The 15,755-nt window shown below is 39.8% G+C and overlaps 1 protein-coding gene across 1 annotated transcript in view; it reads left to right on the top strand.

Annotated features, from left to right (window-relative positions):
- The first annotated feature begins 465 nt into the window (after positions 1-465).
- Positions 466-15,755, top strand: part of LOC103661705 (peptidyl-prolyl cis-trans isomerase A-like) — a 37,328-nt gene continuing 22,038 nt past the window's right edge. Inside the window, 1 exon segment of the mRNA XM_040625600.1 lies at positions 466-558. Within this exon segment, the coding sequence (XP_040481534.1) occupies positions 466-558 (93 nt within the window).

Below are 15,755 nucleotides of genomic sequence, written 5' to 3'. Positions count from 1 at the left end.
AAAAGATGTGCTTAGCCTGGGTTTGTGCAGTACCCACTTCTTCCCTAGTACCTCACTGACCTCTTATAAAGTTTCTCAAGGTTTATCATTACTTTGAATCCTTTGAAGTATAGATTTTTGATTGTGAACTGCCTTTTTTTTTATATTAGTCTTAGCCTAAATGTAAATATCTCCTTAACTTGAACCAAATGGTTAGATTGGTTCCTATTGTATCCAATATAATGGGCTCACACAGAGTGCCTCCTGTGTACTGAGCATGGGTGCTAGTGGGGAGAGATACAGGGATACGAATAATCGTGATAAAATGTCATGTGTTGTGCTAACCAGAAGAAAGAGGAATTCCAGAGACATGCGAGGGCCCTCTAGGTAGGCAGAACAGCACACCCACTATGCGCTATTCACCTGTGCAGCACCTTCATCTGGAATACGGGGAGGTGAGATGGGGTGAGGAGGGAGCATTGGAAGATGCTAGAAAGTGGTAGCAGTGACCAGATGGAGATGAACTTTGAACGTCATACTAGCAAGCTGACGCTTGACCCTGTGGGTTTAACGTCAGCGGTAAAACCTGAGTGAGTAAAACGATAACAGAACTGCATGCAGATGATGTCAATTCATTGCTCAGTCTGCTCAAAGTCTTTGACTTTCTCCTAGCAATACACAGCTGTCTTCATCAGCCTTCTGAATCACAACGGACCTGGTCACTTCTCTGCCCAGGGGCCTCCATTTCACATACAGTAAAAACCAAAGGCTTTGTGACAGCTTGCAATGCCCCACATAATCGGGCCTTCTGTTATCCCCCCCTCTCCCCCTTGCTCAGTCTCCTCCTACCACACACACCAAACTGGTACTTAACATGCCAAAGAATCTTCTGTGCACCAGCCTTTCCTTTTGCATGCGGTGCTCTTCCCCTAGGTGTTCACCAGGCACGCTTCTTCAAGTCTTTGCTCAAACATTATCACTCAGTGAGGTCGGCCACATCCACCCTCTTTAAAATTCCAGCACTCCTCTCCACTCTCTCTCTTCCATATCCTATTTGATGGGCAGCCATAACGCTGATACCCTCTGGCATACTATAAAATTTACTTCCGTATCACGGTTCTATTCCACCTCACCCCGCTGGGATCCCAAATCCAGAAAGGCAGGGAGTTCTGCCTTGTTACCTTCTGCTGTACCCCTAGCAGTGCTTGAGTCTTGGTAAGAGGTTAACGAATATTTGTTGAGTGAATGAAAGAATAAGTGGATCTCTCCAACTATACATCTTTCCTCACAGTCACCTTTCAAGACTAAAGAACCACAGTGGCTTTCATCTGCCCTCCTAAATTCCTATTTCACTGCCATTCATGCTGAGGCTAGTTTTTCATCGCACACAATTTCATGGTTACATTTTCACCATGGATGACAAAATTGCTGAAGAGAAAGGAGCATGAGAAAAATGGACAAAGGTTTCATGCACACTTTTGAGGTGGGCAATTTCCACTTGAACCATATGTCCCTTTTTAATCAGGAATTGGTGATGTACATAAACCGATCAACAGATCCAGAAGAACTCAGGGGGTCACAAAAATCAATGTGCCGGTACCCACGGATGCATTTCCTGTATGTTAATTACTGTCATTTCTTAGATCCTAGAACCATTCATTAAGTGCTCGGTTCGATGGGCCTTTTCCTTTCTCCAGGTTGTGTAATGACTTTTTTCTCAGGCGCTCATCTTCCCCATGTTCTTGTTTCAAAATGATCTCACGCTTTTTCTCTTTCCAGAACAATGCATCATACTCCCTGTTAATGCTGTCTTTAGTCCCCTCTCTTCATTTTTGGAGGCAAGTAGAATATCTTTATTTTAATTCCTCCCCCAGAAGTCATTTTGTTTTGTTTTCCTTTTACTGTTAAATGTTTTTTTTAAGATTTTATTTATTTATTCGACAGAGATAGAGACAGCAGGCAAGTAAGGATATCTTTATTTTAATTCCTCCCCCAGAAGTCGTTTTGTTTTGTTTTCCTTTTACTGTTAAATGTTTTGTTTGTTTGTTTTTTTAAAGATTTTATTTATTTATTCGACAGAGATAGAGACAGCCAGCGAGAGAGGGAACACAGCAGGGGGAGTGGGAGAGGAAGGAGCAGGCTTCCCAGCGGAGGAGCCCGATGTGGGGCTCGATCCCAGAACGCCGGGATCACGCCCTGAGCCAAAGGCAGACGCTTAACCGCTGTGCCACCCAGGCGCCCCTTTACTGTTAAATGTTGATGCTACTTTTGGAATAACCGTGTAAAAGGCATAGCCAATCCCTATCTCCAAAAATCAACATAAAAACCAGACCACACTGACCAAAACAACTATATCAAGACTCAGGACATGGATCAAAAGCAGACATCAAATTGAGAAGGTTTTATGCAAGAAAAATCTACTACAAAAAAATCCACTAAACCTGGGTAAAAGCAGTGATTTACCTTTCTTGTTTTCCCTTCGTGATCTTTGTGACTCACCTCACCTCTCCTTTCCCTGGTTCCACTAGGCAGAAGGAAAGTCTGTACTTGATCACATAAATTTTACTTAATCAGTTAAGAGTTGTTAGCCGAGTTTCAGCTGCCATTTCCACACATCTTACAATAGGGCAATCCTCTTTTGGCAGAGCCAAAAATAAACAAAATACACTGGAAAACAGTGTATAGAAACGTGGGTCACTTCTGTAAGTTTTGACTTCCTACCATAGTTTACCCACTTTTGTTTACTTTTAAGAATTATAAAGTCACTGCTCTTGAAATTATTCCAGAGTTTTTAGTTTTAATTACTGGAGGGATGGGCTGTGGAGCATGTCACGTCTCCAGAGCGCAACAGAAACTGCTAGATCAAAGGCTGGCAAAATTTCTGCAAAGCTCCGTTAGGATAAACATTTTAGGTTTTGAGAGACATACATGGACTCTGTCACAGATTCTTTTTTTTAAACAACCCTTGAGAAATGTAAAAACATTCTTAGCTTGTGTGTTATTTAAAATATGGATAGGATTTGGTCCATGGTCCAAAGCTTGCCAAAACCTACTTAGGTCTTTGACTTTTTAAAGATTTATTCATTTATTTGAGAGAGAAAGAGAGAAAACACATGTGTAGGCACTGGGAGGGGCAGAGGAAGAGAGAGAATCTCAAGCAGACTCCATACTGGGCATGATCCTGACCCGGGGCTTGATCTCACGACCACAAAATCACAACCTGAGCGGAAACCAAGAGTTCGATACTTAACGAACTATACCACCTAGGCACTCCAGGTCTTTGCCTTTTTTTTTTTTTTTTTTTTAAGATTTACTTACTTTTTTGACAGAGAGGGAGGGAAGGAGGGGAGGGGCAGGGGAGAGAGGCAGAGGGAGAGAAAGAATCCCAAGCAGACTACCTGCTGAGCGCAGAGCCCGACCTGGTACTCGATTCCATGACCCTGAGACCATGACCTAAGCTGAAACCAAGAGTTGGACATTTAATTGACTGAGCCCCCCAGGCACCCCCAGGTCTTTGCTTTTTTAAAATTAAGCCTTTTATTTTGGGAATCACCATAGCTACATACATAGCTCTGAGAAATAATACAGAAGAAGCTCTTGTACCCTTTAACCATTTCCCTTCACAGGTAACATCTTAAAATTTTTAGAGCAGAAAAATCACAACCGGGATATTGATACAATGAAGAAAAAGTCATTGAGTTTCAAAGCTTTCTACTGATACTTTTAATATAAATATTTAGAGTTCATTGTTTTCCTCTAAATGGGGTTTGGCTGCATCCCATAACTTTTTATGTTTTGCTTTTATTATCACTCATTTTGCAATATTTTTTAAGTTTCTTTTGTGAATTCTTCTTTAACCCACGGACTAGTTATATGTATGTTGTTTAATAATATAAATTTGGGGACTTCCTTCAGAATATCTTATCAATAGCTCATTTCATACTGTTAAAGTCAGAGAAAATGCTCTGTAGGATTTTAAACATTCGAAAGTTAATTAAACGTCTTATGGCCCATCATCTGGCCTATCTTAGATGGACATGAACCTGCCATGTGCATTTCAAAGTTGAAGATTCTGTAGTTATGCACAACTTAACTATGCACGCCAGTTAAGTCAGGTTGATTGATTCCGTCATTCAGGTCTTCTGTATGCTTCCTGATATTTTTATATATTTCTGTCATCTAAATGGAAGGATAGTAAAGTCTCCCATTATGAGAATGGACCTGATCCATTTCCACTTTTGTCATAACCGTTTTGCATACGAATTCTGAGTCTTTGTTACTAAGTACAGGTTACTTGTAATTGTTCTTTCTGAAAAAAATTCTCCCCTTCATCCTTAGGTGATGCCCCACTTTATCCTCTGTAATACTCTTTCTTTTGAAGTCTGTTTTCTCTGAAATTGAAACAGCCAGCTCAGTGTTCTAATCAGTGTTGGCGTGATGTATCTTTCGTCAAGCTTTTCTCTTCCACTAATTTGTAACTTTTATTTAAAGTACATCTCCTATAGTCAGCATATTGTTGGGTGTTGAGTTTTTATCTAGTTTAACAATCTTTCACTTTTGACGGAGGGTTTAGCCCACATTCAATGTACTTACTGATATGATTGGATCTGTCTACATTCTTTCATTGTTCTTGAGGTTTCTTTCTCTGTTGCTTCTTTCCTGCACTAATTTGTGTGTCGGTGTGTGTGTGTGTGTGTGTGTTTCGTGTTTCGTTTTATTCTGTCTCTAAGATTCTCAGCTAGACTTATTTTTAGTAGTCCCCCTAATGTTAAAAATATGCACCCTTGGGGCGCCTGGGTGGCACAGAGATTAAGCGTCTGCCTTCGGCTCAGGGCGTGATCCCGGCGTTATGGGATCGAGCCCCACATCAGGCTGTTCCGCTGGGAGCCTGCTTCTTCCTCTCCCACTCCCCCTGCTTGTGTTCCCTCTCTCACTGGCTGTCTCTATCTCTGTCTAATAAATAAATAAAAAATCTTTAAAAAAAAAATATGCACCCTTAAGTTATCAAAATCTGTTGAGTTAAAAAAATGTGTAATTTTGTCGTGATGATGTTAAGTAGACTTATTGTGGTGATCATTTTGCAAAAGATACAGATACCAACTCACATTGTACACCTGATACAAATGTCAATTCTATCTCAAAGAAATCTATTGAGTCAACGTTGGGTCATCACAGGCTACACCACAGACTCTTCACACCTGTCCTTTGCACTATTCGTTTTACAAATGCAATTACCTACAATACTCTAATTACTTTTCCTGCTTCTCCCATCCTTGTGCTGCTGTTCTTTTATCTTTTATATATGTTATAAACCTCACCTGGAAATGCAATTATTTTTGCTTTAAACAGTTAGTTATCCCTCAAGGAAAATATCAGAATGAAAAATAGTGCTTTCTATTTACAAAGTTTTGTGTTATTTCTGGTGACCCTAGTGTTCCTCCCTGTGATCGGACTTTGCACTTGGCATCAAGGTACCTCCATCTGAACAACGTAATTTCATATCACTTGCAGGGCAGGCCAAATGCCAATGAATTCTTTCAACGTTAATTTTATGAAAATATATTTATTTCAGTTTTTAATATATTTTTACTGAATATAGCATTCTGGGTTTCTAACTTTTTTTTTTCCATTTTAAAGATGTGAGTTCATCTTCTACTGGCTTCAGTTTTTTTTCTGAGGAGAAGGCAGAAGATAATCTTATTACCATTCCCCGGTAATCCTGTTGCTTTAAATTTCTGTTATCCTTGGTGTTCAGCGATTTGACTGTGAGGTATTTAGATAGAGTTATCTTTGTAGTGTTTCCTGCCTGGGGTTCACAGAGCTTTTGCATTCTAAGTGAACATTATTCTTCAAGTATAGAAAATTGTCCATCATAATTCCTTCCTACAGTTCTGCTCTAAGCTTCCTCTCTTCTGCAGCTCCTGTTTTCTGTAGGGAAAACAACTTAATACTGCCCGCAATTCCTTGCTGGTTCATTCATCTTTCCCCTCAATAATTTTTCTGTTTCTTTTGAGATTGGATGATTTCTACTGCTTTTTCTTCAATTTCACTGGCACTTGATTAAATTATACTTGATATACACTAAAGTAAATATAGTTTGAATGCATAATTGAATGAGTTTTGTCATATCTACACACCCGTAAAACCACAGTTAAGAAAATGAAGAGATTCATCACACTCAAAGGTCCCCCCTTCCCTTTTGCCCATCCTTTCTTCCAAATCTGGTACTCTCTCACTGTCATAGCAGTGCCTTTGAACGATTAATTTTCATGAGAGTTTTAATATACAGATTGTTAATAGTTCAAGCATTCTGTGTCATTTATAAGATATTTTTCCTACTCTCAAGTTACTGAGCTATTATCCTGTTGTCTTCTAGAATTTTTATAATCTTGGCCCTTACATTTAGGTATAAGACCCACATGGAGTTATTCTTTCATATACGGTGAATAGTAAGATTTGATGACTTTTTTCCACATAGGCTCCCCAGTTTCGTCAAATGCTTTAATGCATCTCTTGAGATGACATATGAACTTTTCCCTTTTGTCTCTTAATATGGTGAATTATAGGGGCGCCTGGGTGGCGCAGTCGTTAAGCGTCTGCCTTCGGCTCAGGGCGTGATCCCCGCGTTCCGGGATCGAGTCCCACACTGGGCTCTTCCGCTGGGAGCCTGCTTCTTCCTCTCCCACTCCCCTGCTGTGTTCCCTCTCTCACTGGCTGTCTCTCTGTCACAGAAATAAATAAAATCTTTAAAAAATATATGGTGAATTATATAGATTTCCAAATGTTAAACCCGTCTTGCTTTTCTTTTTTTTTTATTATTATTACATTCAATTAGCCAACATATAGTACATCATTAGCTTTTGACGTAGTGTTCAACGATTCATTAGTTGCATATAACCCCCAGTGTTCGGATAACTCCTACACAGTCAGGGTGCATTACCCATTTTGAATATTCTTTCATTGGATTTGCTTAAAAAAATTGTTAAGAATATGTACATTTGTGTCCATAAGGGATATCAATCTATAATTTTTCTTGTAATTTATCCTTCTTACTTTAGTATAAACTATTTTTTCTGCCTCTACCTCCCTCTTCTTCTGTAATTCAATTACATGTACATAGACTGTCTGAATTTATCTCATGGTTTACTTTTGCACTATTAATATTACTAGACTCTTTTTTTCCTCTGTGTTTTCCACTTTGGGTACTTTGTATTGCTATGTATTGAAGGTCATTAATCTTTTATTTCTCAATGTCATATATGCTGTTAATCTTGTCCAATGCCTCTTTCATGCCTAGATATTTGATTTAGATGTTTTTTATATCTTCATGTTCTTCTTAATATGTTCATGCTTTCCTCTTTCTTCTTTTTTTCTTTTTTTTTTGTCTTTTTTTTCTTTTAACTCCTTAATCCCCAGCACCGATTTCCCCCATCCCTCCACCCCTCTCTCCTCTGGTAACCATCAGTTTCTTCTTTGTAGTTAAGAGTCTGTTTCTTGATTTGTCTCTTTCTTCCTTTGTTTGCTTGTTTCTTAAATTCCACATTTGAGTAAAATCATATGGTATTTGTCTTTCTCTGACTTACTTATCTCATTTAGCATTATACACTCTGGTTCCATCCACGTCATTGCAAATGGCAAGATTCCATTCTTTTTTATGGCTTAATAATATTCCATTATATATATATATATATCTCCCATATCTTCTTTACCTATTCATCTGTCAATGGACATTTTGGCTGCATCCATATCTTAGCAGTTGTGAATAATGCTGCAATAAACATAGGGGTGCATGAATCCGTTCGAATTAGTGTTTTTGTATTTTGAGGGTAAATACCCAGTAGCATGATTCCTGGATCATAGAGTAGTTCTATTTTTAATTTTTTGAGGAACCTCCATACTATCTTCCACAGCGGCTGCACCAGTTTACATTCCCACCAACAGGGCAAGAGGGTTCCTTTTTTTCCACATACTCGCCAGTACCTGTTGTTTCTTGTGTTGTTGATTTCAGCCATTCTGACAGGTGTGAGGTGATATCTCGTAGTTTCGATTTGCATTTCCCTGATGATTAATGACATGAAGCATCTTTTCTTGTGTCTGTTGGCGATCTGTATGTCTTCTTTAGAGAAATGTCTGTTCATGTCTTCTGTCCATTTTAATTGGGTTATTTGGTGTTTCGGGTGTTGAGTTGTATCAGTTTTTTTACATATTGTGGACACTAACCCTTTATGGATATGTCATTTGCAAATATCTTCTCCCATTCAGTGGGTTGCCTTGTTGATTGTGTCCTTCACTGTGCAGAAACTTTTCATTTAGCTGTTGTCCCAATAGTTTGTTTTTGTTTTTGTTTCCCTTGCCTCAGGTTTTCCTCTATTTTCTTAAACATATCAAACATTTATGAAAATGTTTCCATATTCTTGTTTACTAATTATATCATCTGTGTTACTTCTGTGTGTGTTTCCACTGATGGGCTTTATACTCTCATTGTAGGTTATGTTTCCTGCTTCTTCACATGCCTGGAAATAATTGACTGTATGACAGACATCATTAATGTTACCTGGGGTGGGATGGAGTATTTTCTTTTACTTTATTAAACTACTTAGAAACCATTTGGGGGCTCCTGGGTGGCACAGCGGTTAAGCGTCTGCCTTCGGCTCAGGGCGTGATCCCGGCGTTGTGGGATCAAGCCCCACATCAGGCTCCTCTGCTATGAGCCTGCTTCTTCCTCTCCCACTCCCCCTGCTTGTGTTCCCTCTCTCTCTGGCTGTCTCTATCTCTGTCGAATAAATAAATAAAATGTTTAAAAAAAAAAAAAGAAAAGAAAAGAAACCATTTGACTGTTTGAAGCTTGATTTAAGGTTGTTAGTTGACTTAATCCTTTAATCTGTGGCTAATTCTGACTACTGAGGTCTCACTGAGGCTTTAACCTTCTGAGTGGTCCGTTTGGTATCCTCTATGTTATAAATTTTTCTTAGTTTAGTTGGTAGGAACATGAACTATTATTTCTGTGTGAGTTTTGGGTTTGAGCTTTCTGCTTGTTCTTTTCCAGTGATTCTTTCTCAGGCCTTGCCTTTTTTTTTTCTCTCAAATATGCACTTCTTGGTTCTCTGCTAAAGGCAGGAGGATCCTTTGAGATCTCCAGAGCCTCTCTCTGTGCAATTCTCTCCTTTTATTTCAGATTTCTTCTCTCCTATACTCTTACAAGAAAATCCTAGCGTTCTTGGCCTCCGTAAATCTCCAATTCTCTTTGCTGAATGCAAGGAATCTGCTGGGCTTTCGGGGGGGGGGGGTTCCCACTCCTTGAGCTGTGTCCTTGATCCTGTCTTTAGGCAGTGAGCCAGAATACTCATAGCACTTACCTTGTTTGTTTCCTACTATCCCGTGCCGCTGTTGTCCAGTGTATGGCTACCAGTGTTGCGTATCACTTGTTCGGATTTTCAGTCAATGCAGGTGTTGAGTACATCTGATGCCAATTACTCCACCAGAGCTGTAAGCAGAAGTTTACCGAAAATCAAGGACATTGTAATTTTTTTTTAAGTCAAACCACTAGTTAGGGCTAAAGCTTTCACCAGTATTAAAGAAAGCAAGGGACTGATTACTATTTAACTTAACTGAAGGGAATTTGATTCCTTTGGATGATTCAGAAAACACTGCAGTGTTTTTCCTCAATGTTGCTTGATGAACATTAATTATCATTGTATTGTAGCTGTGAGGAAAACTGGCTAGGAATATTATGTTTATGATAATGTTGGGTAAGAAATTTAACTTCATATATTCTAACTGTTGCCCATCAATGAAAACAAATTAGTGCATGTGTGTTCTTATTATTACCTCCTTAATCCAATTGTACATTTGGTGCTCAAAGGAGTAAAATCACAAGGATGTGAAATAGAGAGGCAATCTTAGGATCTGCTAGCTCAATTGCTACAGGAGTATTATCGACATAAAAAGAGAAAAGTCAGGGAAGACATTAATTTTTATTAAGTGCCTACTCCATGCTACACATCCTTATATGTATTATTCCTTTGCAGCAAATTATTACCAATTCAAAATATAGAAATGTGCTCAGGCAGAGCTACATAGTAATAGATGCAAGGTATACATTTTATTTTATGTTATATTAAGGATTTCTTTATTTATTTGAGAGAGAGAGAGCAACAGTGAGTGTGAGTGGGGGGAAGGGCAGAGGGAAAGGGAGAGAGAGAATCTGGAGTAGACTCTCCACTGAACAGGAAGCCTGACACGGGGCTGAATCTCATGACGCTGACATCATGACCTGAGCCGAAATCAGGAGTCAGACGCTTAACCGACTGAACCACCCAGGCACCCCGACAGGCATATTTTTTTAAAAGATTTTGTTTATTTATTTGACAGAAAGAGAGACAGCCAGCAAGAGAGGAAACACAGCAGGGGGAGTGGGAGAGGAAGAAGCAGGCTCCCAGCGGAGGAGCCAGATGTGGGGCTTGATCCCAGGACCCTGGGATCACGCCCTGAGCCAAAGGCAGACGCTTAAAGACTGAGCCACCCAGGCGCCCCGAAAGGCATATTTTTTAATCTATAATAATTATCTAGATCATTGCAACATATGGAAATAAAATAAAATAATGAGTTATTATTTGTTTATCATAACAAACTCAAGAGGTATCAATTATTATTTACTTTGGGAATGCTTATTCCTCATTATGTTTTCATGGGAAGAAAATTACACTGGAATCACACTCAAGAATCTTTTTTTTAAATTGATAATCTGATTCTAAAAATCATATAAAAATGCAAAGGACTTAGTAAAGCCAAAACATCTTTAAAAAGAAAAACAAAGTGGAGGGCAAACACTACCTGGTTTCAAAACGAATTACAGAACTACAGTCATCAAGAGAGCGTGGTTCTGACATCAAGACAGACAAATACATCAATGGAAGAAAGTATAAAGTCCAGAAATAAACCCACACATATATGCACAGCTAATTTTCAGCAAAGATGCAAATGTAATTCGGTGATGAAAGGACAGTATTCTTAATAAATGGTACTCAAACAATTAGATATCCATATGGAGGAATATGAACCACGATTCATATTTTGTGCCATCTATGAAAAATAACTCAATAAAGATCATAGACTTCAATGTGAAACCTAAAATTGCCAGCGGAAAACATAACAGGAATCTGTTACTTTTGAAAACCATGGCAGGCAGATTTTTTTTTAATTGGTCCTTATAAAATTAAAAACTTCTATTCACCTCTCATTAGCCAGAACTTAGTCACATGGCTTCACAAATTTGCAGGAGATGTTAGGAAACTGAGTTTTAATTCTGGGATGCAATGTGCCAGATAAAAATTCTATTACAGAGGACAAAGATATGAATGGGTAGACACAGAACTGGCAGCCTTGGTCCCAAATACTAAACATGAATTAAGAGTAAGGAAGACAGCAAAGTGATGACATTATTCTATATGAATTCTTAAATACTTTGGTTGAAATATTAAGATAGTCTTTCTGTTATTTAAAAATTCATTTTATATCTAACTTAAAATTTAAAACGAAACAAAAACCTGACAATACTGTCCCATAGTAAGAGCATTCGCCTCTTTCGTCATGTAACTTGAGTATTGAAAGAAGAGATGAGTCTTTTGCACAGTTTGAAACACATGTCTGCTCAAGGCTTTTGGGATCTCAGATGTTAGGAGCGCTGTTTGCACACCTCTTCTTTTGACCTTTGAGTGCCATTCCTGCCTAACTAGCTTTGCACAGAACCTGGCACAGAGGATTTGCTCAATAGATATTTTTCTAATAAGAGCATGAACACATCTGACTGCCAAGAGTAAAACAATGGTTCAAATAGAATTGTTTAGGCATCCACTCCATGGCAGGCATTGCCTGATATATATTACAAAAGGAAACTCATACAACCACACAGAGCAACTCTAGGGTAGGTGCTATTGTCCCATTCTATAAGTGAGGAAACTGAGTTTGAGAATGCTTTCCTTACTTGACCAAGTCTGCCATGCTAATAAAATGTGGCAGTCAGATGTTACTGACCGAACATTGACCCTGGAGAACCTAAGTACCATAAGTGGGTGAATTTGGACAAGTCCTTTTCTTTATCTGAACTTCATTTTGCTCATCTGAAAAATGAAAGCTAAGGACTGTGCTGTGTATTAACTCTATGACCATTTGCAACTGGTCAAAAAAAAAAAAAAAAAAAAACCTAGGGCTTTCAGCTTTTCCCATTCCATGTGACTTAGCCTATCGATGCCTTGAGAACTCTGCAAAAGGATTTTTCTTTCATCCATCTTAGAAACCTCAGCCTTGGGGTGCCTAGGTGGCTCAATCGGTTAAGCATCTGCCTCTGGCTCAGGTCATGATCCCAGGGTCCTGGGATCGAACTCTGCGTTGGGCTCCGTGCTAAGCGGGGAGTTGCTTCTCCCTCTCCTCTCCCCCTCACCTACTTGTGCGTGCGCGCTTTCTCTCTCTGTCTAAATAAATAAATAAATAAAACCTTTTAAAAAAAAGAAAAGAAAAGAAACCCCGATCTTTTGTTCTCCATCATCCACATCTTCTCCTGCATCATGGTTCCATAACGATGTGTCCCTTACTCTCTTCTGCACAATCTTTGGGACATTGTGCGAACAGTGCTCCTAACATCTGAGAACCCAAAGCCTGGAGCAGAGACATGTTTCAAACCGTGCAGGGTGAAAATAAATCTTTCCATTTTAAAAACTGACTGCAAGGAACAGCCTGGGAAGAATATAAGGGCGACAACCAGTCTGATTCTACGTAAAGAAACAGATAGGCCCGTTCTTACCCCATTATTGGATATGCCAGTAGGACCCTCGACCTCAGGCCAGAAAAAAAGAAACAATAAATAATGCGATGTATTGTGAAGCTGATGGCCTTGATAAAAAGCAGCATTGTGACATTTACAAAGGTTCTTTTATTTATTTTTTATTACCTTGGAAAGAAAGGAAATGTCCCTGGTTCCTCTTCTTTTTTGAAAACACTTGGACAATGCCCTTCTGAGGTGGGGCAAACTAGGGTGGGGCAACCCAGGAGTCTACCTTTGACTTGGCCTGTTGTGATTCTTGGAACGGTTACAATCAGATTTTTTGTTAAGAGCCTCTGGGTTGGAGCATACAATGTTTGTGAGCTGGATAGGAATCAGATTAGCAGAAGGACAAGCACTCAGGTCTGATCCAGAAGGGGACTAGAACCACAGAAAGAGCTCGGGACGTGGCATCAGAAGACGGTGGCTGGCTCCTGGGCTCTGGGGACTTCGAGGACCACGAACAAGTAACCTAATTAACTTCCCTCAGCCTCTGCTTGGGGAAGTCCACTGGAAGGACACTTGGAAGTCAGATACCCTGAAATTTTGGTTTATTAAACAGAAAATAAGTTCATATGTATTTTTTCTTGTAAAGATAATTTTAGCACTGATTAAGCCCTCACGGCATGCCAGATATTAGGCTAAATACGTGTATTGTCTCATTTTTTTTCAGCTTTACTGACATATAATTGACAAGTAAAATGACAAGATATTTAAAGATACCGTGTGACAATTTGATATATGCATATACATGGTGAAAGGGCAGCCCTCATCCCGTTAATTAATACATCCACCACTCCCATAGCTACCCGGTTTTTGGTTTTGGTTTGGTTTTGATGAGAACATTTAAGTTCTCCTTCCCTAGCAAGTTTCAACGATACCCTAGTACACTGCTTTCAACTATGGTCACCATGTTATACGTTAGATCCTCAGATCCTTTCTCTTTTACCTTTAACAAGAGTAAAACTCTGCACCCTTTTACCAGCTTCCCCCTACTTCCCCCAGCTCCCAGCAACCACTTTCCTACTGTTTCTATTAATTCAACCTTTTTTTAATGTAAAGATTCCATATATAAGGGATACATGCAGTTTCTATCTCTTTCTGCCTGGCTTATTTCGTTTGCAACATGTTGTCATTTCTGTGTAATTTATTGTCTCATTTAATCTTCTCAAGAACTCTGAAAGGTAGGTATTATTCTCAGTCCCTCATGTTAGTGATGAGTCTGGGGCACAGAGAGGGAAGTAATTGGCCTCAAGGTCACACAGGGAGCCAATTGGTGGGACCTAGATTTGGATCCAGATAACCTGAGTGAGCATGAAAGGGTAACTAGGAGACTCCACAAACCACTATGGGGCACAGAGGAGGGAGGCCTAACAGTGTCCCGCAGAGTGTGTCTTGACACCCATATGTGCACGCCAGCTTTTCTCAAACAGCACTCATTCTTTATGTACCTCCCCGTGCTTGCATTTCCTCAAGTAACCAGGTGGTCTTGGTGACGCTGGGGGTCTGCATAAGCATCTCAAGACTGCATTTTCCTGGTCCCGAGTATTAATATCTGTAAAATTAGGGCTTAAATATGTATAGGTATAAATATTTTTAAATTTTTTAATTTAAATTCAATTTATTTAACATATAGTGCGTTATTAATTTCAGGGGTAGAATTTAGTGATTCATCAGTTGCATACAACACCCAGTGCTCATTACATCAAGTGCCCTCCTTAATACCCATCACCCAGTTATCTCATCCCCCCAGCCACCTCCCAGGTATATATATATTTAAAAAAAAATTGAATAGAATTGTTTAAAAAACCAGTTAAAGCATACCCATCAAAAACTGCCCTTCTACCAAAAATCATCTTGGATATAAGCTCTGTGCTTTGTGGAAGCCCCAGACTCACTAGTCATAAGCACTCGATAAATATCTGTTAAATTGCATTGAATCCATTGTGAATTCGCAATGAAAGAATTTGGGCCCAAATTCAGGATGTATGTTGCCTGCTCCGAGTTACACTCTCTCCCTCACACACTCCACGGGAGAGCAAGCTAGACAGAAAGAAGGGGTCAGATGCTGAGATTATGGAGGGACAGGTGTAACCAGAAGTTGACCTCGAGAGCAGAAAGCATTTTTCAGTGAAGGTGGGACAGGGAAACTGAAGGAACCTCATGGGGAAAAAAATTGTTTTTTGGCTCCTTTCCTGCTTCTCGTCTTCCTAGGATCTGCACTTGCATCTTAAACAAGCCCTAATGTACGGCCTCCTCGTCAAGGTCAAGGAGTTGATGATGTCTTTGGAGTCTTCCAGCACTATACAGAACCTCTAAGGAGTGACCGGGTGGGTTATCATGGACGTTTGTCAAGACCACTGAGCTTAGACCCCTTAATAACAAGACCCCTGGCTCCAGGGCACAAGTGACTTATGGAGGACATCTGAGCACTTGTCCTTGTTTCGGCCAGTTCCTGAATACCTGACAGGACACATCCATCAGCGTATCATCCATCCTCAGTAAAATCCCCAGACCCTAAGCAAAAATGAAACTCTCTCTCCTTTCTTTTCTGAGTTTCCCAGACACTCTGTCTCTATCTGCACTCTCTATCTTTAATAAACTCTGCTCCCACTTTCTCTCAGCTTGCGTTTGATGTCTATCCTGCGGGAAGCCAACGACCTCTTGGCTGCTCCTGCGGGACCCCCTCTGCGTCCTCAAACCCAGCCAGCCTGCATCAGAGTGCAACCAAGAGTCAGGCATTTGCTAGAGTTATTGGAAGAAGTGACACTCTAGTCACAAAGCCAATTAAAGGTGAGCGTTGCCCGAGTGGGCAAGTGGAGACAAGGCTCGGTGTATCTTGAAGAAGTGACTTTCCAGAATAGACCAGCAAGGGCAGAGTGAGACTGAAACACAAAGAGCTGATTCATTGTACCGGGAAGATGTCAAGGTGGCTATCTTGAGAAATCAATCTTCTGCT

Source organism: Ursus maritimus, unplaced genomic scaffold (genome assembly GCF_017311325.1).
Source record: "Ursus maritimus isolate PB19 unplaced genomic scaffold, ASM1731132v1 scaffold_9, whole genome shotgun sequence".
Lineage (NCBI taxonomy): Eukaryota > Metazoa > Chordata > Mammalia > Carnivora > Ursidae > Ursus > Ursus maritimus.
The sequence above is the reverse complement of the archived record's forward strand: the minus strand, read 5'-3'. Positions and strand labels throughout refer to the sequence as shown.